The 24,776-nt window shown below is 36.3% G+C and overlaps 4 protein-coding genes and 1 long non-coding RNA gene across 9 annotated transcripts in view; 2 read left to right on the top strand and 3 right to left on the bottom strand.

The window, feature by feature from the left end:
* Window positions 1–1,596: 1,596 nt before the first annotated feature.
* Window positions 1,597–3,753, top strand: LOC107600963 (outer dense fiber protein 3-B-like). The gene is made up of 6 exons (XM_016292967.1): window positions 1,597–1,679; window positions 1,796–1,999; window positions 2,098–2,199; window positions 2,278–2,399; window positions 2,468–2,608; window positions 3,181–3,753. Exons 2-6 carry the CDS (start codon window positions 1,798–1,800, stop codon window positions 3,271–3,273), a joined length of 660 nt encoding a protein of 219 aa, XP_016148453.1. The 5' UTR covers window positions 1,597–1,679; window positions 1,796–1,797; the 3' UTR covers window positions 3,274–3,753.
* A 531-nt stretch (window positions 3,754–4,284) lies between these two features.
* On the bottom strand, window positions 4,285–8,749 carry LOC107600953 (tripartite motif-containing protein 35-like). The gene is made up of 6 exons (XM_016292957.1): window positions 8,345–8,749; window positions 7,568–7,663; window positions 7,249–7,479; window positions 6,962–6,984; window positions 6,768–6,886; window positions 4,285–4,963 (listed from the first exon to the last, which is right to left on the bottom strand). Exons 1-6 carry the CDS (start codon window positions 8,747–8,749, stop codon window positions 4,422–4,424), a joined length of 1,416 nt encoding a protein of 471 aa, XP_016148443.1. The 3' UTR covers window positions 4,285–4,421.
* A 3,029-nt stretch (window positions 8,750–11,778) lies between these two features.
* On the top strand, window positions 11,779–16,440 carry LOC107600941 (rab-like protein 2A). Its single transcript, XM_016292948.1, has 8 exons — window positions 11,779–12,319; window positions 13,306–13,335; window positions 13,442–13,521; window positions 14,397–14,476; window positions 15,058–15,169; window positions 15,273–15,370; window positions 15,912–15,995; window positions 16,084–16,440. The coding sequence occupies exons 1-8, from the start codon at window positions 12,219–12,221 to the stop codon at window positions 16,159–16,161; spliced, it is 663 nt and encodes a 220-aa protein (XP_016148434.1). The 5' UTR covers window positions 11,779–12,218; the 3' UTR covers window positions 16,162–16,440.
* Window positions 16,441–20,805: 4,365 nt separating this feature from the next.
* On the bottom strand, window positions 20,806–22,150 carry LOC107600939 (uncharacterized). Its single transcript, XR_001610861.1, has 2 exons — window positions 21,843–22,150; window positions 20,806–21,449 (listed from the first exon to the last, which is right to left on the bottom strand). It is a non-coding gene; the product is annotated as an uncharacterized lncRNA (long non-coding RNA).
* Window positions 22,151–22,196: 46 nt separating this feature from the next.
* The window catches only part of LOC107599926 (SH3 and multiple ankyrin repeat domains protein 3-like), a 78,058-nt gene continuing 75,478 nt past the window's right edge, over window positions 22,197–24,776 (bottom strand). For 2 of the 5 annotated variants that reach the window (XR_001610718.1, XM_016291680.1), the window contains exon 18: window positions 24,568–24,613. Coding sequence is in view for 2 of the 5 variants with exons in the window: in XM_016291662.1 (XP_016147148.1) it covers window positions 24,064–24,613 (550 nt within the window). In the remaining 3 variants the exon portion in view is untranslated. Of the gene's footprint in view, window positions 24,614–24,776 lie in introns of all 5 variants that reach the window. The other 3 variants (XM_016291662.1, XM_016291672.1, XM_016291700.1) reach the window with 3 other exon arrangements.

The raw sequence follows: 24,776 nt of genomic DNA, 5'->3' as shown, positions 1-24,776 counted from the left end.
GTTAATAACTGCAACCTTATTGAAAGTGTTACCAAAGTTTTAAAAATGGTTGTATGTGTGTGTCTTTATGGTTCGTATTAACTCTTTAATTGCCTTATCCCTTAAAACCAGACTGCCAGAGGGTTACTGTAAATGCATGTGCCCACTGTGCACCGTTCTCCTGATGCCACCGGGGTGGCGTTTGCACTAACGGCTTGGGCCCGCCATCGCTGCTTGCAGCTATATTTATTATTAATTTACAAGTAGTTTTAGTAATTATGTTAAAAAAAATCTGTTTTTCCAACAGACATCATGTCACCTGTGGAAGTATGGGTGGGTCCATGGAGGCCCCACAGGCCAAGGGGCCCCATCGCTGCACTGTATAACAGTCCAGGGCCAACATATGCTCTGCCAGGGGCAACTGGTACACACACACACACACATTTGTGACCCTGGACCACAAAACCAGTCTTAAGTCGCTGGGGTATATTTGTAGCAATAGCCAAAAATATTGTATGGGTCAAAATTATTGATTTTTCTTTTATGCCAAAAATCATTAGGATATTAAGTAAAGATAATGTTCCATGAAGATATTTTGTAAATTTCCTACTGTAAATATATTAAAACTTCATTTTTGATTAGTAATATGCATTGCTAAGAACTTCATTTGGACAACTTTAAAGATGATTTTCTCAATATTTTGATTTTTTTGCACCCTCAGATTCCAGATTTTCAAATAGTTGTATCTCGGCCAGATATGATCCTATCATAACATACATCAATGGACAGCTTATTTATTCAGCTGATGATGTATAAATCTCAATTTCAAAAAAATTCACACTTATGACTGGTTTTGTGGTCCAGGGTCACATTTGATTCACTATATTATTGAAGACATCTTATAGACCTCCAATGGTTTTTAATATCAGGTTAATTATATATAGCCTAACCTGACCAGATCCCTACCCATAAAGTTAACCCTCACAGAAACCTTTGCGAATCACCAGATTAAAAAATATAAACATTATTTGACTGTTTTGTGAGTCTTGTTAACTAGTGAAACCATATAAAATGTGCCCACTTGTTGTTTGTCATATATGTCACTATAAGTGCGGATATTTGGCCCTCGCAAGTATAGCTAAACAGGTACACACACACACACACACACACACACACACACACACACACACACACAAATGGGGACATTGCATAGATTCTACTGTTTTTATATACAGATATTTACAAATGCAATAACCTAATCCACACCCTGACCCTAAGAGAAAACGTTTTACATGTTTCACAGTTTCTAAAACATTTTTTTACTTACTTTTTTATACTGTTACAAATGATGAAGTCCCCAAAAAGATTTAGCTCACTTCTGGGCACAAAATGTCCCCAATATATTTAGTAGGTTCATGCATACAAAATTTACAATAAATACATCCAGTGTCAGGATCACCAGTCACCTTGCCTATCACCTCTGCACACTACATCTCCCACAATCCTCCTTGGCTATCACCTGCACACACTTCACAATCACCAGATCTGTCTGCCATCATCCTCATCAACTCTATATAAAAGCCAGCACCACACACACAGGCCTTGTCTGGTCTCATGACTATAGGACTGCTAGTCATTACTTACCTGTGTGATATGTTTGCCTTCCTTCCTGGATTCCCTTGTGCAATCTGGAAAGACCTGTGAGAAGAAAGACAAAGTTCCAATTCGGAGGACCTGTAACCATTTCTAAATGTTATTTTTAAGTGATAAACCATTGCCCTGCTGTGATTTTGAGGCATTTCTGTGCACTACACAGGAATGAACAACCATGACCCGCGGATGCAGAAAGGCCCAGCGTTTAGCTTCGGCACACGTCATCATGGCTTACAGGCCAACTCTTCCCCAGGTCCTGGTTACCTTGTTCCCTCCAACATCACCAGGGTGGGTCGGGATGGAACTCCTGCGTACTCCGTCTATGGCCGACCCAAGGATATTCAGCCTTTCCAGACTCCTGGCCCAGGTCTTTTACACAACAAAAACACAAGCTTTGTAGCTGTGCTGAATGTAGTACATGGCAGAACAGAGTAAAGTTAAGCTGGCTTTTGGTTATTCTTTCAGGAAGTTACTCCCCTGAAAATGCAGCAAAGACCACCTATTACTTGGCCCCTGCGTTCTCTCTGTCTGCAAGGACTAAACTGTTCCGTAATGATCAAACACCAGGTAGATTTCCAATCTACACAGCAACACTACTGGAACAAGTCCATTTCCTGTGACTTTCATGCATTATCTTGTCTCCAGGTCCAGCTGCGTACATGCTTCCCCCAGTATTAGGGCCAAGAGTTGTGAATAAAGCATCTGCCCCAAACGTCTCCTTCGGTGGTCGTAGTGCTATTGGCAGCTTCCATGAAGATCTACGGAAGGTGTGAACGCATCATTTTACAGTATTTACCTCTTTGTATGTACTTTGCAAAGATGTTCGTTTTCTCAGACTCCAGGCCCAGGGACCTACCAAGTGGTGGATTCATGCGTGTACAAACACAAGGCCCCTGAGTACAGCATCACCGGACGCAACTTCACGCCTGGAGACATTACAAAGAAACCCGGACCTGGAGCCCACCATCCAGAAAGGGTCTGTACATTTACATTTAGTATCCAAAACGACTTACAAATGAGGACAATAGAAGCAATCAAACAAACAAAGGAGCAATAGGCTGTAAGTGCTGTAACAAGTCTAAGTTAATGGTTATTCGGCAAGACTTCATTAAATTGATCAAAAGTGAGAAGTGGAGACATTAATGATGTTACAAATGACATCTATTTCCAATAAAAGTTTAACATCGATCAAAATAAGAAATGTTTCTTGAGCACCAAATCAGCATATTAGAATGATTTCTGAAGGATCACGTGACACTGAAGACTAGAGTAATGATGCTGAAAATTTTAGCTTTGCATCACAGGAATGTAACATTTTAAAATATAAAATTTAATTTTTTTTTTTTTTTTATCAATATTACTGTTTTTTGTATTTTTGGTCAAATGCAGCTTTGGGGAACATAGGAGACTACAAAAACACAAAAAAAAACTTACCAACACCAAACTTTGGAATTGTAGTTTTTAGCTTCGCAATGCTGTCTACTGAAACTACTATTAAAATAACGAGAACTAGTATACTAAAATGTTTCCGATTGTTTCTCTCCACAGGTTACTTTCACAGGAACCAAAGCTCCCAGCTATTCCTTTGGAATTCGTCACTCTGATTACATCGCTTCCATAATTGTGGATGGGGCTGATTAAACGGGTCAATGCTGTCCTAGTGAATTCTGTTAAACAAGCTACAGTCTCCCATATCAGGTCTTTAATATTGCTAAAACATAACTTGAATTTAATAGTGTTTCAGTAAAAAAGGCTCCAAGTTGCATATTTGTGCTGTTGCCACAATATGAGAAATAAACTCCATTCCAAAACCAAGTTAACCAAGTCTACCTAGACTAGCATTTTAACAGACACCATCTACTAGTGCTGGGTCTGACTCCACCTTATCGAGTCGGCGTTTATTCAAAATCCTTAACCAAGTTAGAGTCCATGTTTGGTCATAATTGCAGTTGGAGTCCAAATACCCCAACTCTACAATCCATACACGGAGGTTATTCCCAAAAAAGAAAATGGAATTGGCAGCCGAAACAAGTCATTAAAAACTAGTTATACATTGTATAAGTTCTCTTATGTTTACCAAGGCTGCATCTATTTGATCAAAAATACGGTAAAAAACGTAATGTTGTGAAAATATTATTACTAACTGTTTTCTGTTTTAATATATTTTAAAATGTGATTTATTTCTGTGACGGCAAAGCTGAATTTTTGCATGTCTGGTCACTACGTTTTGGAATGGCATAGAGTTGACAAACAGCACTGATGATTACTGTGTAAATCAAGAAAGAAAGTAAATCTTTGAATCAAAATATTTTATTGTTGTCATTTTATTATTGTTACTTTGCACTTCAGTCATACAACAGCATCTGCAAATTTAAGCTTGGCTCCAACCAAAGCAGACAATTCAGGAACAGTATTTACATTAATAGTGCAGTAGTTAATTATTACGTTCTATTTTTGTCTTTTTATAGAACAGTTTTTCTGGTTCATGCCATAATACATTTAGTGAGTCAGTCTTAATAAAATACACTTTCTCTGGAAAAACTTATGCAATCTTACTTCAAACAATATAGTTTGTCAGATAAATCTTTTAAGCATTCTTTACTCCAAAACATAACAATGATTCTGGTTTATTTCTTTTGTAGAGTAGGTGGATTGAACATTTGTAGTCAAGCAGTAACTTTTTACTGCAGTACCGTACTGTCTCGATTTTATGATTTTATATTGCTGTATTATTGATATCACAGTTAACCTATCAGTTTAACTTCACCAGCTTAAAAGTAGTATTGGCTCTAAATGTGTGTTTCCACAGTTGTCTTTATCGGTATGATCCTCATTGGATGTTGCATACAGTGACTATAAAAGTAAGGGAACACTCTCTCAGTGAACGTGTGTTTAAACACATGCAGGCCGATATTACGAGCTGAGTCAGTGAATGTAACTTTGCCCTTGTCCCAGTCCAGCTGCACCCTGATCCTCTGAATTCTCTGGGTGACCCGTAGAAGGGTGAGGATCTCTGGAGAATAGCCCTTCCCATATTTACCATTGCAGAAGCCCACATACCACAAGCCCGTTTTTGAGGGGGTCTGTCTGTGTTTGTACGCAGACTCCGTGATCACTCCCACGGCCCAGGCTGTGCTGTCGCCCACCTCGATGTCCCAGCAGTGAGTCCCCGAGTTAAAGCCCTCAGAACCTAGAATGCTTGTGTAGCCGTCAAATCTCTCTGGGTTTGCTGGAAGTTGTTGGAAGTGCTCATCAGTGTAAGTTATACTGGTCAGATCATCCGACACGTTCAGATAAGGATGGGCAGTGTTGGGGTCAAAGGTTACTGGGGCTGGAGAGAAAGAGATTACTTAAGACACACACACACACACACAATGCATTTTGCTTTGTAAAATGCGAGAAGCTGGCAGTGGAATGGGGGAAAAAATGCAAAGTCTCGACAAATTTTTTTTTTTTTTAATTTAAATTTTTTTTTAGAACTATGGAAGCCCATTTCTACCATGGAATAAAAAAAAGGTAATTGCGACTTTTTACTTGTGACTATTCTGACCTCCTTTCTCTCTTTGCAATAAACTCCCAATTCTGAGTAAAGTCAAATCTCATAAATTCTGACTTTTTCTTCTCAGACTTGCAAGATTAGGTTAGGGTGAATGTAACTTTGCCCTTGTCCCAGTCCAGCTGCACCCTGATCCTATGAATTCTCTGGGTGACCCGTAGAAGGGTGAGGATCTCTGGAGAATAGCCCTTCCCATATTTACCGTTGCAGAAGCCCACATACCACAAGCCCGTTTTGGAGGGGGTCTGTCTGTGTTTGTACGCAGACTCCGTGATCACTCCCACGGCCCAGGCTATGCTGTCGCCCACCTCGATGTCCCAGCAGTGAGTCCCCGAGTTAAAGCCCTCAGAACCTAGAATGCTTGTGTAGCCGTCAAATCTCTCTGGGTTTGCTGGAAGTTGTTGGAAGTGCTCATCAGTGTAAGTTATACTGGTCAGATCATCCGACACGTTCAGATAAGGATGGGCAGTGTTGGGGTCAAAGGTTACTGGGGCTGGAGAGAAAGAGATTACTTAAGACACACACACACACACACAATGCATTTTGCTTTGTAAAATGCGAGAAGCTGGCAGTGGAATGGGGGAAAAAATGCAAAGTCTCGACAAATTTTTTTTTTTTTGAATTTAAATTTTTTTTTAGAACTATGGAAGCCCATTTCTACCATGGAATAAAAAAAAGGTAATTGCGACTTTTTACTTGTGACTATTCTGACCTCCTTTCTCTCTTTGCAATAAACTCCCAATTCTGAGTAAAGTCAAATCTCATAAATTCTGACTTTTTCTTCTCAGACTTGCAAGATTAGGTTAGGCTATATAAGTTTATATCCTGACTACATCTCACAATTCTGACTTTTTCCCTCCGAATTCTAAATGTACGTCTCAGTTCTTTTTTGGCCATTAATAAAACAATTAAAAAAGGTAATTTTGCCCTTTTCACATTTTTGACTTTTTTTTTCTTGCAATTGAGCCTTCGCCAGAGTTTGACAAGTGATCTGACCAATCATAACGCCAAATCTGCCATTTTGTCCTACAAACAAAGCCAGACAGTAGCTAAACGTCAGTGGACTTGCACATAAAAATGGTGTGCATTGATGCCATGGTTGAAACAAAATCCCATCAGATGTTCGTTCATGTTTATTTCGTGCTATAACTAGTAAAGAAGATGATCGGTTCACGTGCTGCTTCAATTGAGGTGCTACTGCGATCTGTCACAACAGATTAAAGAGCCACAAAATGCTATTGTTTGAATTTCTTAAAAACAATTTACAATTTGAAAGCAAACTTTTTCACTCCAAAAGTAACCTGCTGTGTCTTGTCTGTCAGTTCTTTGCTCCACGATATATTTTTCACTGTGTGAGAACATCATGTGTAGTGTGAGAGTGCCATGGCTTGTCGGGCGTAACAACAGTAACTAAGGGGCAAGTTTATGTCTTACAATGCTGAATTTTTTTCTCAGAATTCAGAGTTTATATCTCGCATTCTGATTCCACGTCTGCAGTTTTTCAAAGCAAAAACACATTCTGCATCTCTGTGTGAATGGCTAATAGCACAGATGATTATTTTATCTGCACAGTACTCACTGTATCGGAGGTTGGCTTGTAGTTTCTTGGATACTTCAAAGGTTACGTTACCCACATGTTTTGCTACATTGATGAGCATTCCTGAAGGTCTGGTCTGATCCCGCAGTGTACACTTTGTTCTGAAACAACATTTAATAGTCAATACTGATATGGGTTTGGTTTCACCAGACGTTTGAGGGGGAAAAAAATCGTACCTTTCAATTGTAGCCTTGACGTTCTAGAAATAATGTAGATAAAAACAAAGATTAATCTACATTATGTGATCAGAAAATCTACTAAAGCTGCAATTATTTGACCAAAAATACAATAAAACAGTAATATTATGAAATACTATTACAATTCAAAATAACTGTTTTCTATTTTAATACATTTTCAAAGGTAAGCATGTCACGTGATGCTTTAGAAATCATTTTAATATGCTGATTTGCTGCTCAAGAAACAATACTTATCATCAATGTTGAAAAAGCCAAGTGCTTCTTACCACAAGAAATGTGAAGTCATTCCTTCTCAGTTGTTCTTCGATAGACTCAATAATGTGTGAGAGAGATAACATCCCTGATCTAATCTCCTCAATATTCTTCTTAATTATCTCACTCTTCTGCTCCTCTTCTTTCTTCAGCGCAGTCGTCCTGGCTGCCTCTTCAGTTTCTAGAAACTGGTGAAGCTTGTCAAACACCTCCTTAATTTGGGTCTCGGTGTGTTGGCTCTGCTTCTAAGCACAAAATATCAGCAAATTCAGGCTGCAATATCCATACGATAGTTAAACTGTTTTAATGTTGAAATATCCTCCCGGTACTCACTTTAACATACTCTGCTGTTTCATCCCAGGACTGTTTAATTCGTTCGTTGACTCTGAGTTTCTCCAGAAAGGCCTTTAGTTTCAGCTGGAGTTCTTGCTAACAAATGTTAGAAAGAGATGTGAGAAAAATAAAGTTTTTTTTAATTCTTTTAATTTTATAAAACTAAAATCTAGGTTAAACTAGGTTGTTTCAGGGTATGGATATTTTTAATATTGGACATATAGAATATTTTTTATTATTTATATACTATTATCATATATATTATTATTATTTTTTATGAACTTTTATGTTCAATTTTAATACATTTTTTTGTGTTTTTGCAATTTTTATTAGTATTTAAAAAAAATATTTCTATATAACACACACACACACACACACATATGTAATTTGTTTTATTTTTGTGCTCACTTCAGCCTATGATGCTCAGATGTTTTAGCATGATGATTTCCCAGCTTTGTTTAATGATGTTAAACAAGTTGTTTGTTACAAACCATATCCAAAAAGAATCAGCAGTGTCCAGCTTATATTTGACTTATCAGTGTAGTTCCCACGAAACTTTTGTTTTTGTGAGTCTGAGAATGTGTGTCATATAAGGGCCATTAGTGTGCTAAGACCTGTTTGACAAGACAGCTATCATATCTCACCCATTTCTAGTCCATTAAATCTGACACCAACAATCAGTGAAATCTGACTAGAGTCCACAAGCCGGTCATTTGAACCAAGCAATTGACTGTTAAAAACTGTGTTTCCATACCATCTGACACTCTGAGCTCTTACCCGGAGTTCCTGTGACGCGTCTGCTGTTGAACGGATGCGGTGGTTCTTATGCGATTTGGCATTTCTGCATTTCCCACAAACTAGTTCTTGATCTTCAGTGCAGAAGAAAGTAAGAGGTTCCCCATGAAGACTACAGAAGTCCACAGTCTCTACAGGAGGCTCCTGAGTTGTTGTTTCTCTCATCAGATCACACATGTTTCTCAGCACAATGTTTATAGGTGGGTTAGGGTTGGAGGACACAGTTCTGCAGATGGGACACTCTTGAGTTCCTCGCCGATTCCAGAAGGTTTTCACGCAGCTGTTACAGATGCTGTGAGAGCAGGGTAGGAGAATGGGATCCCTGAAGATGTCATAGCAGATGGGGCAATAGAAATCCTCCTCTGTAAGGGACAGTCTACAGGCCATTTTGCCACCTATGCAATTAAATGTTTTAACTAGTTGTGTCTCTCTGACTCTCTTTGTGTGCCTGGTCCAGCTGTCAAAAAGCACAAGAGTGTCTCTCAACTGTGTTTACATCCCAGACACCTGCAAATCAGGGTGGAGCTTATAAGCTATAACTTGGTGCTGGTGTCAACATATATATATATATATATATATATAAATAATTGTATATTTAATATATATATATGTGTGGTAGGGGTCAATTTCTGTTTTTACTTTAAACAGTGTCTCTGTTATTTTAGTATCATTTATATTCTATTATAGTATTTATGAATATTTTGAAGCACATATTTTCAGTTTTTATAATAGTTTTTGTTTTTTCTTTTGTCATTTTTATTAACTTTTATATTTATATAAATATTATAAATAATATATACTTTATTTTAATTTTAATATTTCTGTATGACTTAAATTTACTTTAATTTCAGTTTTAGTAATTTTATAGTACTCCAGCTTATTTATTTGTTTGGCTTTATTTCTGATTTTTAAAATAGATTTAAATATAGTTTAGTTAATTTAGTTTAGTCTTGTTAACTAAAATTGTGGTTAATGGATTTATTATTATTATTATTATTATTACTTTTAATACGAAGGATGCATGTTCATCCTATTGTATAGACTTTGTGGGAACCATCTGGATTCATTCTGTTCTTTAGCTTTTTTATTTGAATCTAGTCATGTACTCACTGACCTCTGTGGGAATGAAGAAAAAAAACTTTTCTATGATACTGTCTAACAAGCAGATCTCTATATACCAGTTTTTCGGTTCTGTTCTGTTCTGTGTATTCCCATGTCAAGAATGTGACCAAGACAACATTCTGGAACGTGCTGCTGCTTTCCCACACTCAAAAAAAGTAAGATGATTGTGTTTGATATTACTGACAGGCAATTTGTCAAAGAAAACATTCTAGGTATTGTAGCTTGGATTTGTTTCCTGGAAAGCACAAATATAGGTCAAAGTTTACACCTACAGAAATTAATGATAATTTTGAAAAATAAATGTTTATAAATTAAATTTAGTGCTGTCAAATTGATTGATCGCCATTAATCACATCCAAATTAAAAGTTTGTTTACATAATATATGTACTGTGTACATTTATATGCATATATATTAATAACACAAACATATATGTATATATTTAAGAAATATATGTATTTAATTTTTAATAATTTTTTTGCATATTTGTCACATTTAAAAGATTCAGATCAAACTAATTTTAATATTACACAAAGATAAATGCAAGTAAATACAAAATGCCGTTTTTAAATGATTATTTTATTAAGGGAAAAAAGCTGTCCAAACCTGCCTGGTCCTACGTGAAAAAGTAATTGCCCCCTAAATCTAATAACTGGTTGTGCCATGCTTTGCAGCAACAACTGCAATCAAGTGTTTGTGATAACTGGCAATGAGTCTTTCACATCGCTGTGGAGGAATTTTGGCCCACTCTTCTTTGCAGAATTGTTTTAATTCAGCCACATTGGAGGGTTTTCGAGCATGAATGGACTGTTTAAGCATCTCAATCAGATTTAAGTCCGGACTTTGATTTGGCCACTCCAAAACCTTAATTTAGTTTTTCTTGAGCCATTCAGAGGTGGACTTGCTGGTGTGTTTGGGATCATTGTCCTGCTGCAGAACCGGCAGTAATCAGGCCTGGGTGTGGCTAGTGAAATTTAACTCAGCTTTCTAAAATAATATGGTTAATTGCAGTTCTTTCATGATTTAACAGGAGGGGGCAATTAATTTTTCACGTAGGGCCACGTAGGTTTGGACAGCTTTTTTCCCTTAATAAATGAAATCATCATTTAAAAACTGCATTTTGTATTTACTTGCATTATCTTTGTGTAATATTAAAATTTGTTTGATGATCTGAAACATTAAAGTGTGACAAACATGCAAAAAAAAAAAAAAAGAAATCAGGAAGGGGGCCAACACTTTTTCACACCACTGTATATATATTTATGTATAATATAAATCATATATAAATATGCATATATGTATACATGTAAATATTCCTTAAATATATACATATAAACACACAAATATATTTTGTAAACGCAAACTTTTATTTTGGATGCGATTAATCACGGTTAATCGATTTGACAGCACTAATATAATAATCAATAAGTTATTGCTTAATGTAATGTATTTTTTATAACCCATTTTATATTGTATTTTTAGTATTATTATTATCATCAGTAATACCAGTATTTCCTTTCTGCCACTCTAGTTGTATTACGTTTAGAGCAATCATTAGAATAAAGTACTTTAAAATTAAAAAGACAAAATAAACAGGCACCTTTTATCTATGACTCAGGTTTAGGATCTAGATTATAATATGTGTGGATGGGAGTATTCTACCTAATCTGGGGCATGAAGAGCTAACTGTGAGTGTTAGAGGAGCTGAACACGCAGCGCTAGCATGAGCATGTGATCTGAGTGCGCCATTGATTGGAGAGAATAGGAAACATCCACCATGGTTTTTGGGTGGTTTGAATGTTTTTGTTTTTATTTTTTGGTACTCAAATTTCAGACTCATCACCTATGAAAGTTTACTTGACCTCCAGTTCAGTAGGTGGCGATAATGCTCTTAAAGGGATAGTTCACCCAAAAATGAAAATTCTGTCATCATTTACTCACCCTCAAGTAGTTCCAAACCCGTATAAATTTCTTTGCTCTACCGAACAGAAAGGGAGATATTTTGAAGAAAGTTTGTAACCAGGCTGTTTTGGGGCTCCATTGACTTCCATAGTAGGAGAAAAAATACTATGGAAGTCAATGGTGCCTCAGAACGGCTCTGTTTCCCACATTCTTCAGAATATCTTCCTTTGTGTTCTGCAGAACAAACACATTCATACAGGTTTGAAACTACTTGAGGGTGAGTAAATGATGACAGAATTTTCATTTTTGGGTGAACTATCCCTTTAAGGAGTTATTCGCCATAAAACAAGAAGAAGAAGAATAAACAGGCACCCTTCAAAGACAGCCCGACGCTTTCCAGCAGGCTCTTTATGGGTCCTGGCGTTGCTTAGAGACGCGTTGTTGTCGTGCATCTTCACAGTGAATTTTCTGGAACCAAACCGAGAATTTTCATCACAAATAGCGATGTTTGTCTCGTCTGTAATCCAGCCGTGAATGCGAGCAAATTTACAACGAGTCTTAAATACATCTGCACGGGATTGTTAGACAATATTCTGCCGTAAATATTCATTTAGATAGCTTGGGTTACAAACACGCTAAACTGCTAACTAATTAGCCAGCTAGCCAAAGCGAGATTCGGACACGGTCGGCGTATCTTCGGAAAAAGAAAGTTTATTATTCGCTTTACGGCTTGTAAAGATGAACTAAATGCCATCTATAGAGTTGATGATCTATAGAGTTGATGGAGTAAAGCAGCAGTGTTTCGGCTGTCCTCATCACCTGCTGGTCTCGCGATGGACGCAGGAGGCATTTCTGATCTGGACCTGGAGAAATATGACTCTGATGAGCAAGTCAAGATCATCTGCCTCGGAGACAGCGCTGTGGGCAAATCCAAGTATGCTTCATGTCTTCCTGCTCTCCTTCGCTGTCGAGGCGTTTGCGTTGTGATTTCTAAAGGCGTATTACTTGTTTCACTTCTGTTTCAGTTTTTTATAACCATTTCTTATTATGTGTCAGAAAGTTGTTGTTATTTTAGCATGTGTGTTTGGCTCAGTGTTATATTTTTAGGAATACTGATAAACTAATGTAACTTGATTTGTATTCGTTATCTAGTTTAGTTTGTTACGGTTGTAGTAATGTTGTCATTTTATTATGTTTATATAGGTTTTTTGTTAAGTTTGATTTAATTTGAGTTATTTCAGTACTTCAACATACAAAATGGAAATGAAATAATATATGTGTGTATATATATATATATATATACAGGTGCATCTCAATAAATTAGAATGTCGTGGAAAAGTTCATTTATTTCAGTAATTCAACTCAAATTATGAAACTCGTGTATTAAATAAATTCAATGCACACAGACTGAAGTAGTTTAAGTCTTTGGTTCTTTTAATTGTGATGATTTTGGCTCACATTTAACAAAAACCCACCAATTCACTATCTCAACCAATTAGAATATGGTGACATGCCAATCAGCTAATCAACTCAAAACACCTGCAAAGGTTTCCTGAGCCTTCAAAATGTTCTCTCAGTTTGGTTCACTAGGCTACACAATCATGGGGAAGATCATTGACACCCTTCACAAGGAGGGTAAGCTACAAAAATTTATTGCCAAAAGAAGCTGGCTGTTCACAGAGTGCTGTATCCAAGCATGTTAACAGAAAGTTGAGTGGAAGGAAAAAGTGTGGAAGAAAAAGATGCACAACCAACCAAGAGAACCGCAGCCTTTATTTTTTTTAATGTGTATATATGTAATATTTATAGAGTTTTAGCTTTTAGTTTTAATGACTTTTTCTTATCTGTAAGTCGCTTTGGATAAAAGCGTCTGCTAAATGACTAAAAGTAAAAGTAAAGGCTTTGATCGTTTCTTTTCAGGCTTATGGAGAGATTCCTTATGGACGGATAGTATCCTTTGACTGTTATTTCATGTCAGTCAGATCTGCATGCTGTCTCTGTGTGCGAGTGTGTGATTCATTCTGAGAGCTGTCAGGTTCTTAATGAAATGTGTCAGTCGGCCTCAGCAGCTCTCCACATACGCTCTGACTCTGTACAAGTACACCACCACCATCAATGGACAAACTGTCCTGGTTGGTAAGTTTGGCAAGAAAAACTGTCTTATTTGAGTGAAAAATAATGTAACAGTTGACCGTATTGCATATTTAGCTTTTTATTTATTTATTTATTTAACCCTTTTGGACATTTTTGTCCTTTTCAGTTTTGTTTTTTTGATAATTTTGCCTGTGTTATTGCCAACCGCATACATTTTGGCACAGGTGTGTATTTTTATTGGAATTTTACTATTTCACTTCCATTTCCTTTAAAGCGGTCATATGATGCGATTTCAAGTTTTCCTTTCTCTTTGGAGTGTTACAAGCTTGTGTGTGTGTTCTTGTAATATTTGAGAGAGAAAAACTCTACTGCAAATCACAAATCCAACCACTGTGTGCACCAGCGGAGTTTTGCTGGCATCTAATGGGGAAAATTTGGTACTGCGCCCAAACTAAATCTTACTGAAAGCTCATTTTTTGAGATATCAACCTCAAATTTGGAATACAACTTGTTTAGATTTATGGCTTTGATTTTCTAGCAGGTATAGAGTTCAACATGTTTCATAAAATATATATTTTATATAAAACATCGTTCATAAATCATTTTCCTAAACCTAAGCATCTAGAACTCATTTTTTTTGGTTTCACTTTTTAAACTTTTTTTACTTCAACAACAATCTGCCATGGGTCTTCTTTAAAATGAGACCAAACTTAACTCTTCAAATTTTTATGACAGTTTTTTGACATGGACATTTTTTTGTCCGTTATGGACCTGTATGTAACTTTTTTTAATTGACGCACAAGGGTTAAGAATGCAAGGTGTTTTGGTTTTCATGTTAGAGAAGCAGTCATGCCTTTAATGCCATTAAGGCTTGTGTCTATCCTGAGCTCTGAAGCACTTGTTGATCTGCACGACAGATTTCTGGGATACTGCAGGGCAGGAACGTTTTCGAAGCATGCACCCTTCTTACTACCATAAAGCTCATGCCTGCGTCATGGTAAGAGACAGTCGCAAACCACTCAGTCTTATTTTAGTATTATTTATTTACTGTTATCAGTATCAATATTAATATTTTGAATGAGCTTTTATTAATATATTTTTATTTTATATATATATTTTATATAGATAATTTCAATTTTATGTGCTCTTCTAATTTATTTAGCTTTAAAAATATTTCTATATAGCTTTAATTTTATTTTAGTTTTAGTAATTTTAGTACGATAATTTAATTTATTTTAAACAAATATTGAAATCAAATCAAATAAGTTTAAGTTAGATTTTATTTGATTCCATCTTTATTTAAATTAACAATTTATTTATAGTTTTTATTTTTAGTTAATAATAACTACACTGAAACTACTTGCATGAATAAATCTTTATTTGTATGCAGCCGTAATTGTAGATTAACAGCCATTTAACAGCAACAACAACACACACACCTCCTCTAGTAATGTTGTGAAAAATAAAATTGTTGGAAAAAATTGGTGCAGGTTATTAGTTATTTATTTTTTGATGAATGATTTTTATAAACAGTAGATCTCAAAAAGTTTCCAGAATTAATAAGATTGCTTTTGCCAGGTGTTTGATGTCCAGAGGAAAATCACATATAAGAATCTCCCAAATTGGTACAAAGAACTGCGGGAGTACCGTCCAGAGATTCCCTGTCTGGTGGTCGCTAACAAGATCGATGGTAAATTTGGCTTGTGCGATTACTGATAAGAGCTTTATTTGCCAGTGCTACGCTTTGTATGTCTCTTATCTTTTGTCCTTTCATGTGTTCTGCTCTTCAAAAGCTGACATTAAGGTCACTCAGAAGAGTTTCAACTTCGCTAAGAAACAAGGTCTGCCCTTCTACTTTGTATCTGCTGCTGATGGGACCAATGTGGTCAAGGTGAGGATGCAAAGCAGAGACAGATAGACAGATATCAGGAGAGCATTCAGTAAAAAGCTGCTATAGCTATTGCATTTTAAAAACCGATTGTTGTAGGGTGACGTGTGGATTAAATACAGTCTCCATTGTTTGCTGTGATGAATTTTAGGATGAACTCAAAATTTTCATATAAAATGTGTTTTCATCTGACATTCCGTAAATTCCCGAGTTAAGGTTTCTTTGATTATGTAAACTACTTGTGGTCAGGTTTTGCTATATTTTTTATATTAAAAATAAGTTTGTATTAATTCCCTTAATTTTCATACGCAAGTCATTTTTTTCCCCCTTTACATTTTCATTTATGTTATTGCATATTAGCAATTTTAAATGCATTCCTGTTCAGTTTTTTTTTTGTATGAATGTAAATAGCACACAAAATTATTATAATTTTTTATTTGGTCAAATTTTATAATTTTTTTGAATTCCGAGGAATGGATCAAAAAATTTGTGTTTTCGGGTTCAAAGAACTGTGAAGTTCAGATTTTCTCTAAATGTTCCACAGGTGTTTAAAGATGCCATTCAGATGGCTCTGTCCTACAAGAAGAACTCCAGTGACTTTATGGATGAAGTCATGAGGGAGCTAGAGGTGTGTGTGTGTGTGTGTTTGTTTGAATGTAAATGCTTACTCTTCATGATGCTGATTACTGATTGATTTTATTCATGTTATTTTGCAGAACTTTGATTTAGAGAGTAAAGAAGAATCATCTGATAAAGAAGAGGAGACACAAGAGGGAAAACCGGACTCGGCGTGACCATGTCAAATTCTTCATCCTCTTCTTTCCTCATTCTCTGTCTCCGCTGCTTCTGCAGTTGTACTGATGAGCTCTTCAGATCACGGCTGTCCTCTCACCGTCCTGAGCAGCAGAACTCTACCTCACACCACTCAAAGTGTGTGTCTGTTCTTGGAATAAATTATGCTTCTGTGAATGTACAGCTGGCATTATCAGAGGATTGACGTGGTAATGGAATACAATGCACTCTGAACTTTGATTTGATTCAAATTGTGCAGCATGCATATTTAGTAAAAAAAACAACTTTTAGCACTCTGGTATATCTGGTAAGCTTTGTGCCGAATGTAACATGAAATATTTTTAATTGTAATTTTATATATCTTTTGTTTTCAGATGGACGTTTTAGTGAAATATTTATGAGCCACTCATTTTTTTTGGTGTACTATTTTACAACATTTGCACATTTCAAGTAACATTTTGTGATGCTCACTGGTATAAATAAAGTACTTGATCTTTGTACAAGGGTAGTTGATTATACTGTACAAGCTGAAATTATACATAGTTTTAAGATACGCATGTTCTCTTATACATTTATAATACTATAAAATTTTATGTCCATCTCATTTGCCAACTAAACAGGTTTTTATATTAAAGCGATTTATTGCAAGCATATCTGAGAACAGGATCAAACTCTCCTCAGGAATGGATGAGAAGACAGCCGTGATGCAAACTCAGTGTAGCAGATGAATGTGTGTTTGTGTGGATGTGAAAACCAGAGCAAAGAAAGAGCAGCGACTGCTCTGGAGGATCACTGACCATTACAAACGGTCAGGTTACAGTTCCAGTTCCAGCTGTGAAACAGCTAATGTGTACGTTACCTGATAATGTGCAGCTTTCGATCTTTGACCCACTCACTGGACATCTCAGACTCAGAGTCAAATAGACATTCAGGCCAAGTGCAGCTGTTTGATGAGCTGTCCAGTGAAACCGGGGGAAGTTCAGGAGTGAATCTCATGAAATGTAAAGAGCATGTCTATCATGTTACAGCAAAATCAGAACACATCATCCCTTTAATTTTTTGGTTTAATTACTGATTGTAAATTATTTTAATTTGAAAGAATTTGTTCTCTAACGAATGTAATTTACGCTGATTTTAAGTCATCAGTTGTGTTTGGACAGATGTTTGTCATAAAAATGTATCATGCTAAAATGCTAAAAATAGACGTTTAATCAATTTCCTTTTGCAAAAATATATTTGAAGTAAAATATGACCGTGTTATTTCTTCCTGAGTTTCTCCTTTAGAGACCAGAAATAAGCATTACTGTAAAGAGCATTTATATCACAAACTGTGAAGTTTTAGTTTTTAGATTATTGCATTTGGTTTGTGTTTTGCACAAGTGCTTTATATATCAAACACACATCCCTGTTAGTGATTTGAAATAGAACCAGCTTTGTACTGCACACGAATGTGTGTGTGTAAGTGAACTGGATACAATGTCATTAGTTCTTATTTCTGAAGCCTCTGGTGTTTTTATGTACTGTCATTTTCTTGTTCTGTGAGCAGAATGTGGTTCATATTAAAGAATTATAAAGAAGCAAGATCTTCCATATGACATCTTTCAGCAATAATCAGCACTTTCCACGAATTGACAAATGAATCTAGCTTTTAACAGAAAATGATCAATGCATGAAAAGTTGCTATGTTTAATATCAAACATCAACCATTCCAACACTCTTCTCAAACGTACTGTAAAATGAGTGTATTGTAAAAGTATCTTGTTGCAGGAAAAACAATATTTACATACAATACAAAAATTGTAAGATACTTTTCTTTATGTGAAAAGTCACTTAAAAATAAGCATTCAAGCCGAAACTAGAGAGACTAGAAATCTGCAATCCCATACTGGCGATTTTATTTTTTAATACTATACATTTTATGATTTTTTAATATTTAAAATTCATCAAACCTATAAAACTAAATGCGATATGAACAGTTTTATTTGACATTTATTTGAGGTGGACAAACATTTTCTGAAGGTTAAGCATTCTTTATTCACTCAGTTACAACATGAAGACCTTTTCAGAGTTTCAACCCTTGTTTTGCACCTCTTTGTGGAACGTGCTTCTCTCTCTCTCTTTGTTAAGTAGTACCTGAGTGAAATAAATCTCCGTCACAACCTCAACTGAGCAATCAACCCACCACAAAACAATGCTCATTAAAGCAGTATATACTGCATTTCTTGCCATGTTTATTGTGCTTTTGTTGGTCAGAAAACAAGATGGACAACCCTATAGAACATACTGCAGTCATGTAAATGATGTGTTTTATTTCATGTTTCGTCCTGCCATTGGTTGAGTAAAATTACAAAGAAATCAACTGCAATTTTCATTCTGGTTAAATATGCAGAACCCCTGATGTCTGCGCTACACTGGGAGAGAGTAAAGGGCAAAAGTCAGGGAGAGTGTCCACCGAATGTGCAAGTCAGTCACTAATAGACTTACTGGAATTCAAGCCAAACAGAACAGATTCTTAAATCCAGACATGAATGTGCCCATGAAACTCAATAAATTGGGCCACGTATGGAAATCATTGAAAAACATAAAAATTTATATAAACTCATATATTTAACAGGAGATGCATGTAGTCTAAACATTTCCAAGAGGTGGCACCATAGTGCTGGTTCAAACAGCGTTTAGTTCCAAAAAACCTCAAAGAAAAGCTAAAACCCAGAATCACTTTTTGGCACATTTGTTCATTTTTCTTCATGCCCTTTCATCTCCTGCTAGAACAACTATAATGTAATGTACATGACATAACATCAATATTATGAAAGATGAAAGTGATGTGTACAGAATGAAAATCACAGCTCGCGAGTTATCAGAAGATGAGAGGAGGAAAACTGTGGTACATATGGCTCAGAAATGCAGTTCCAAGTCTCCAGAGTGGGACGACATTCACAAAAACATATGCACCCTTGCTTTTGTTCTTCTGGATGAGCTGAAGGTAGAAACATGATTTTCAGTGGGATGAGAAATTAAAAAGTCTAAATCAAAAATTGAGCGTTTCTGTAAGATTTCAGTAAAAAACAAAGTGGATTAAACAAGTCGAACATGGAATGAAGGAAGGAATCTGTGTGTGGTAGGCTCAGGGCTCATCTGCATCCGAGGATATAGTAAGTAATTCACAGTTATCTTGGGGCCCGACTCCAAACGGCCCCTCAACACCTTCATTCAAGCCCTTGTAAAGTCAGACAGACTGACGGTTTAACGCAAGGATCAGGATCTCTGTTAATGAGCTAAATAGTAACTAGTCTTCATCTAGGATGGGAGAATAAACTTTAATCGGAGTAACCACCATATTTACAGAACAGAAATGAGGTTCTAAAAGTACAGGCTGCTCAATCTTGTACTGTCTTAAGGTCATAGGTCACATCTGATTTTCAAAAGCTTTATTTTATGCTGCAAATTTGTATATTTTAAATGTCGATCAGAGGAAAAGAAATATAAAGATAGTGACTCTATCAACACCATATCAGTTATCAGATTTTTGAATAGATTAGTATCAATCAATATTAATAGTCAAAAACTTAAAAAAATTTAATTCTTTTGAAGTCTTTTATGGTCACTAAAGCCGCATTTTTAGTATCAAAACACAGTAAAAACTTAATACATTTTATTATAATTTAAAATAACATTTTCCTATTTGAATATATTTAAAAATGTAATTGTTTTTGTAAAATTATAAATGTATTCAATGTCACTTTTGATCAAATGCATTTATGCTAAATACAATATTTTCTTTCCAAAAAAATGAATACATAAAAATAAAAAATTACTTTCAAAATTTTGAATGCTAGTGTGTGTCTGTATATATATATATATATATATATAATTATCACAAAATTAAAAAATCTTTAGAAAATGCCAAAATTAATATCCATTTATTATTCTGTACATAGTGTTGTAATGCCTAAAATCGCAATTGGTTTTGTATCCCTAGTAAATTCCGGTTTAAAATGCCACTCCCATATTTAACAGTGTGTAAAGAACAGCATTAAGAAGAGGAGTGACATCTGTTTTACCTGTAGTGTGAACAGGCTGTACTTCAATCCCTCACAGCTTCTTTTCGTTCATGTCAAGATAAATATGGCATCTACTCCGACTCAACGCTGCTCCAACAGAAGGGTTTTTTTCCTACACAGTGTTGCTGGCATGCTCATCTGATGATGCATTGAGAAGCTCTCGTCATCCTTGGCTGTTTGCGTGCGGCCTGATTTCAGATGCAAGAGAAGAGATGACCAATGGTGAAGCATTAACTCTTTCTGCTGTCACAGTCTGACACACACACACACACACACATGTTGTGTATTAAAAACAGGACTGAATAGGATTGACGGTGCACAGAAGAGAAATGAGCGTATGTGTGTCTGTGTTTGCATGTCCCAGGTTTCGTTTAAATATGCAAACAGGTCATATATGCTTCAGTTGAGCCCTAATAGAGGGTTGAATGGGACAGGTGGGAATGAATGGCTTGAAATGCTAGCACCTTGTTTTGTGCAAATCACCCCCGAACTCCATACAAAGAGTAAAATCTTCACCTTTTTTGACAGGTGGTTAACTATGCATATATGCCAAACATTCATATATAGATCTATATATTTTTAGATTTTTAAAAATTTATATGAAAACTATCATATATACATTGCTTGTGATTGATATAAAAAGCAAATATTTTAGTCATTTGTCCATATGTACACAGCTGCAGGATCTCTGGGCTTCTTTTTCATTGATTGTTTTTTCATTTAATCTTTTGTCCTCAGCTTTTTCTTTGAACTACTTGTCATTCTAAAATTAATTCTAAAGGAAGTCATAAAAATTCTTCTAAGCATCATATTTCACAAGCTACAAAATCCACCTATGAGGAGACAAAAAAAATCAAATAAAGAAATAAAAAAGGCCAAAACAAATAAGCCAAATGCTTCAGTGCTTACAGCAGGTTAACATATAAGCCATACGGTGGAAACTTTTACAATTATAGATTCTGTCTTCTGGTTTCTTAATGAGATGTTGAACACCAGTCGTTACCATCCAGATGAGCTGCAATATTCCAGATGTTTCTCGTCCCACAGTGGTTCTGTCATGCACAACTCACACACATTTGTTCACACACTTGTTTACATGCACACTTATTGCAGAGTTTCTTATTCAGAATTTCTTATTACCAGATCAAGAAGACTTGTTTAGATCAAATTTGGATAAGAAACTGGTGTGGCTGTGTGCATGAAAGCGTGTAACTGTATTGGGAACACTTTTTTTGTTTTATATGTAAAAAAAAACAGACAAAAGCGGTGTGTGAAGGGCTCAAACATGAACACACCGTTACAGCCCACTGTGGGATGTTCAATTAAAGATGGAAGACCAGGTTCTGTAAAACTTTAACAAACAAAAGCAAAAAAGGGGGTGTTACAATGCAAATCAAACAAACCAGTCAACCGTCATTTCGTATGGTGATGTAACGTTTCATGCTACAGTCCATCATAAAAGGATAACCAAAAATCTTATTCAAGAGTGTTTTTTTGTCTTTATATATATATATATATATAATATCATATATACGTTTTATATTTATGACAAAAATTTTATATTCATATATCTATATACTTTTTTTCTGCATGAAAGCGTGTAACTGTATTGGGAACACTTTTTTTGTTTTATATGTAAAAAAAACAGACAAAAGCGGTGTGTGTGAAGGGCTCAAACATGAACACACCGTTACAGTCCACTGTGGGATGTTCAATTAAAGATGGAAGACCAGGTTCTGTAAAACTTTAACAAACAAAAGCAAAAAAGGGGGTGTTACAATGCAAATCAAACAAACCAGTCAACCGTCATTTCGTATGGTGATGTAACGTTTCATGCTACAGTCCATCATAAAAGGATAACCAAAAATCTTATTCAAGAGTGTTTTTTTGTCTTTATATATATATATATATATAATATCATATATACGTTTTATATTTATGACAAAAATTTTATATTCATATATCTATATACTTTTTTTCTGTCAAATATATATGTATATAATTGGTAAAAATGGGTAAATTATTGGTGGAATAAATCATCTAGGGAGAGAGACAGGTGCAGTTTTGCACGGTCCGTCCTGTTGTTTGCTGTCTCTCTCCATTTTCAAAGCTATTTAAATACATTGAGATATTCTATCTAATGTCATAGTTCCTTTGGTAACCCAAAGGTAAGAGTCTGATTATGAAAAAGCCACTAGTGTTGGTTAAACATTCTCCGAGTGTAGTACGTCCCTCAGCCAGAAGGGGGCAGGCGGTAAACAGAGAGGATCTGGCCACGCCCACTCTGCTCATCCACTCCTAAAAAAATACTCTGAAAGGCAACTGAACTTCCTTTTCTCAACAGCATCCCTCCTTTTTCTGAAATGAATGACAGCGGATAGTAAAGTAGAAAAACTGGATTTGGGACTAAGGGATTAGTGGGTGTTTATCATGCTAATGAAACTGAAGAATCAATTACGGGATATTTTGAATAGGGTTTGTTCAGACAGACAGCAAAAAAAACAGTTTTTGTTGTATTTTTGTAGTTTGGACACCAAAAAAAAAAAACACAGTTTAAAACCACATTTGTACTATAGGTGGTTTGAAATCAGATTAAAATGCAGTGTGAACCATCAAATTGGATTTCAAGTAGTTTTTACTAATTACGGATGAGATTTACTTTGCAAATACACAAATTTTCTCTCACTTTTTCCCCATATAGCAAACTATTCAATTAATAGTAAATGAGATGAATCAATGAGCGGTTTCAGTATTTGCATAAATGCATTAAATGCATACTTTAATGCATCATGAGTTCAGCACCATGACACAATTGTGGATAAAAAAAAAAAATCAGATTTTTTATGTGCAGTGTGAACAAAGCCAATTCGATCACTAAATTCACAGCCCCTCATAAACACACAGCACCCCTGTGATTGGGTGCTGGCAGTATTGTGGGAGGGGCTTAGGATAGTGCTCCAAAAACAGTATGGAGTCAACACCCACTTCACTAATGATGGATTTAGGAAATAGTGAGATTATTTAAAACTGAAGTGTGTAATTTCTGCTGCAATTGTGAAAATGTTTGTTTAAATTGTTTCCAATCTGCCATTGGTTGGACAAACATTGCCAATGTTGGTGTGTCAGATTGGTTGGGATGGTCAAATGAACAGAGCAATGTTTTCAGGGGAATATTAAACTGCACTCCTATAAAAAAGGTACAAAAGCTGCCACTGGGGCAGTAGCCTTTCAAAAGGTAAACCTTTGTACCATATTTATAAGGTTGCAAAGGGGCATACAAGTTCCGTAAAATTTCCAAAAATTCCTAGAAAATTTCCAAAATTCCTAGAAAGTTTCCAAAATTTCTGTAATGATTCCAAAATGTACTGCTTTTTTGCAAACCCACTGATTTACCCCTAAAGGGTGCATAATAGTATCTTAAAGCAGGGTGCCCAATCTTGCTCCTGGAGAGCCACTTGTCAACAGAGTTTAGCTCTAGTTCTAGTTAAACACATCTGAAACAGCTAATCACGGTCTACAGAATCACTAGAAACTTCCAGGCAAGTCTGTTGAAACTGGTGGAAGCTAAACTCCAGGAAAGTGGCCCTTCAGGAGCAAAATTAGATACCCCTGCCTTACAAATTAGTACCAAAAGTGTACATATTAGTACCTAAATGGTACATATTAATAATATCTTTTAATACCACCCCAGTGATTCGTTTTTTTTATGAAAGTGTGGGATAGGATAAGTATTTTAACATAGAAATTACACACTTTGGAAAATGACAAGGCAAGCAAATTAAAGAAGAAAAGAAAAGAAAATTGTGTTGAGACTAGCTACAGGTAGAGGGAGGCGCGTGGTCAACTCTCCAGCAGCTGTTTAAGGGCACGCTCAATGTTCATGCGGTGACCGACGCGCGTCACACCAAGCTCAGCGAAGTCCTCCTTGGTCAGAGCAGGCAGATGGGAGCCCTCAATCTCATGCTCTTGGAATCGCTCCCGGTGTTCAGACAGATTAATGCTGGCCAGCCAGTCGCCAACGTCGTACTTGTTCCAGAGGTGGAGGGGTTTCTGGTGGAACGGCCGTAGGGTGAGCAGGGGGGAGGGCATGCCCGGGGAGGGGGCGGGCGAGGGAGAACGACTCCGCGCACTGGAGCTCCTCATGACAAAACGCACTTCTTTAGGTTCGTGAGGGAGACTGAGGCTAGATGACTTAAGGATGGTGGGGGGTGTGATGGGAGAAGTGGCCAGGCCGAAGCCCCGGATGGGTCCCAGAGGATCCGAGCGGTCCGGGGAACCGGGACTGGGTGTCCGTCGGGTCACTGGGTAGCGGCTGCCTGGTCTGATGGTGTAGGTGGTGCCGTAGCCTCTCTGAGAGATAGTATGGAGCTCCCCCAAACTGCTGAAGAGTCTGAAAGTAGGGAACAGAAGAAAAGAAAGGAGACAGAGGATGAAAGTCAACTTTCTTTTTTTTGTGAGAAACAGCAGATTCAGTGGCTCCTTCTCGCCCAGTTTTAGTGAAAGCATCAGCTATGTTAGGACTCTGCACTCTTTGAGGCAAACTCATTAATCTA

This window comes from Sinocyclocheilus grahami, unplaced genomic scaffold (assembly GCF_001515645.1).
Source record: "Sinocyclocheilus grahami isolate Dianchi unplaced genomic scaffold, SAMN03320097.WGS_v1.1 scaffold14.1, whole genome shotgun sequence".
Classification (NCBI taxonomy): domain Eukaryota; kingdom Metazoa; phylum Chordata; class Actinopteri; order Cypriniformes; family Cyprinidae; genus Sinocyclocheilus; species Sinocyclocheilus grahami.
Note: the sequence above shows the minus strand (reverse complement) of the source record. Positions and strands in the feature narration are given on the sequence as shown.

Bases quoted from the DNA above. Each gene is read 5' to 3' on its own strand.
- LOC107600953 (XM_016292957.1), bottom strand. From the start codon at position 8,749: ATGGCCTGTAGACTGTCCCTTACAGAGGAGGATTTCTATTGCCCCATC. The intron at 6,887-6,961 runs GTACGATTTTTT...ATGTTGTTTCAG, and splicing joins GTCAAGGCTACAATTGAAAG to AACAAAGTGTACACTGCGGG. The intron at 4,964-6,767 runs GTGAGTACTGTG...CTTTCTCTCCAG, and splicing joins ACAAGCCAACCTCCGATACA to CCCCAGTAACCTTTGACCCC.
- LOC107600941 (XM_016292948.1), top strand. From the start codon at position 12,219: ATGGACGCAGGAGGCATTTCTGATCTGGACCTGGAGAAATATGACTCT. The intron at 13,336-13,441 runs GTATCCTTTGAC...GAAATGTGTCAG, and splicing joins AGATTCCTTATGGACGGATA to TCGGCCTCAGCAGCTCTCCA. The intron at 14,477-15,057 runs GTAAGAGACAGT...TGCTTTTGCCAG, and splicing joins AAGCTCATGCCTGCGTCATG to GTGTTTGATGTCCAGAGGAA.
- LOC107600963 (XM_016292967.1), top strand. From the start codon at position 1,798: ATGAACAACCATGACCCGCGGATGCAGAAAGGCCCAGCGTTTAGCTTC. The intron at 2,200-2,277 runs GTAGATTTCCAA...TCTTGTCTCCAG, and splicing joins CCGTAATGATCAAACACCAG to GTCCAGCTGCGTACATGCTT. The intron at 2,609-3,180 runs GTCTGTACATTT...TTCTCTCCACAG, and splicing joins GAGCCCACCATCCAGAAAGG to GTTACTTTCACAGGAACCAA.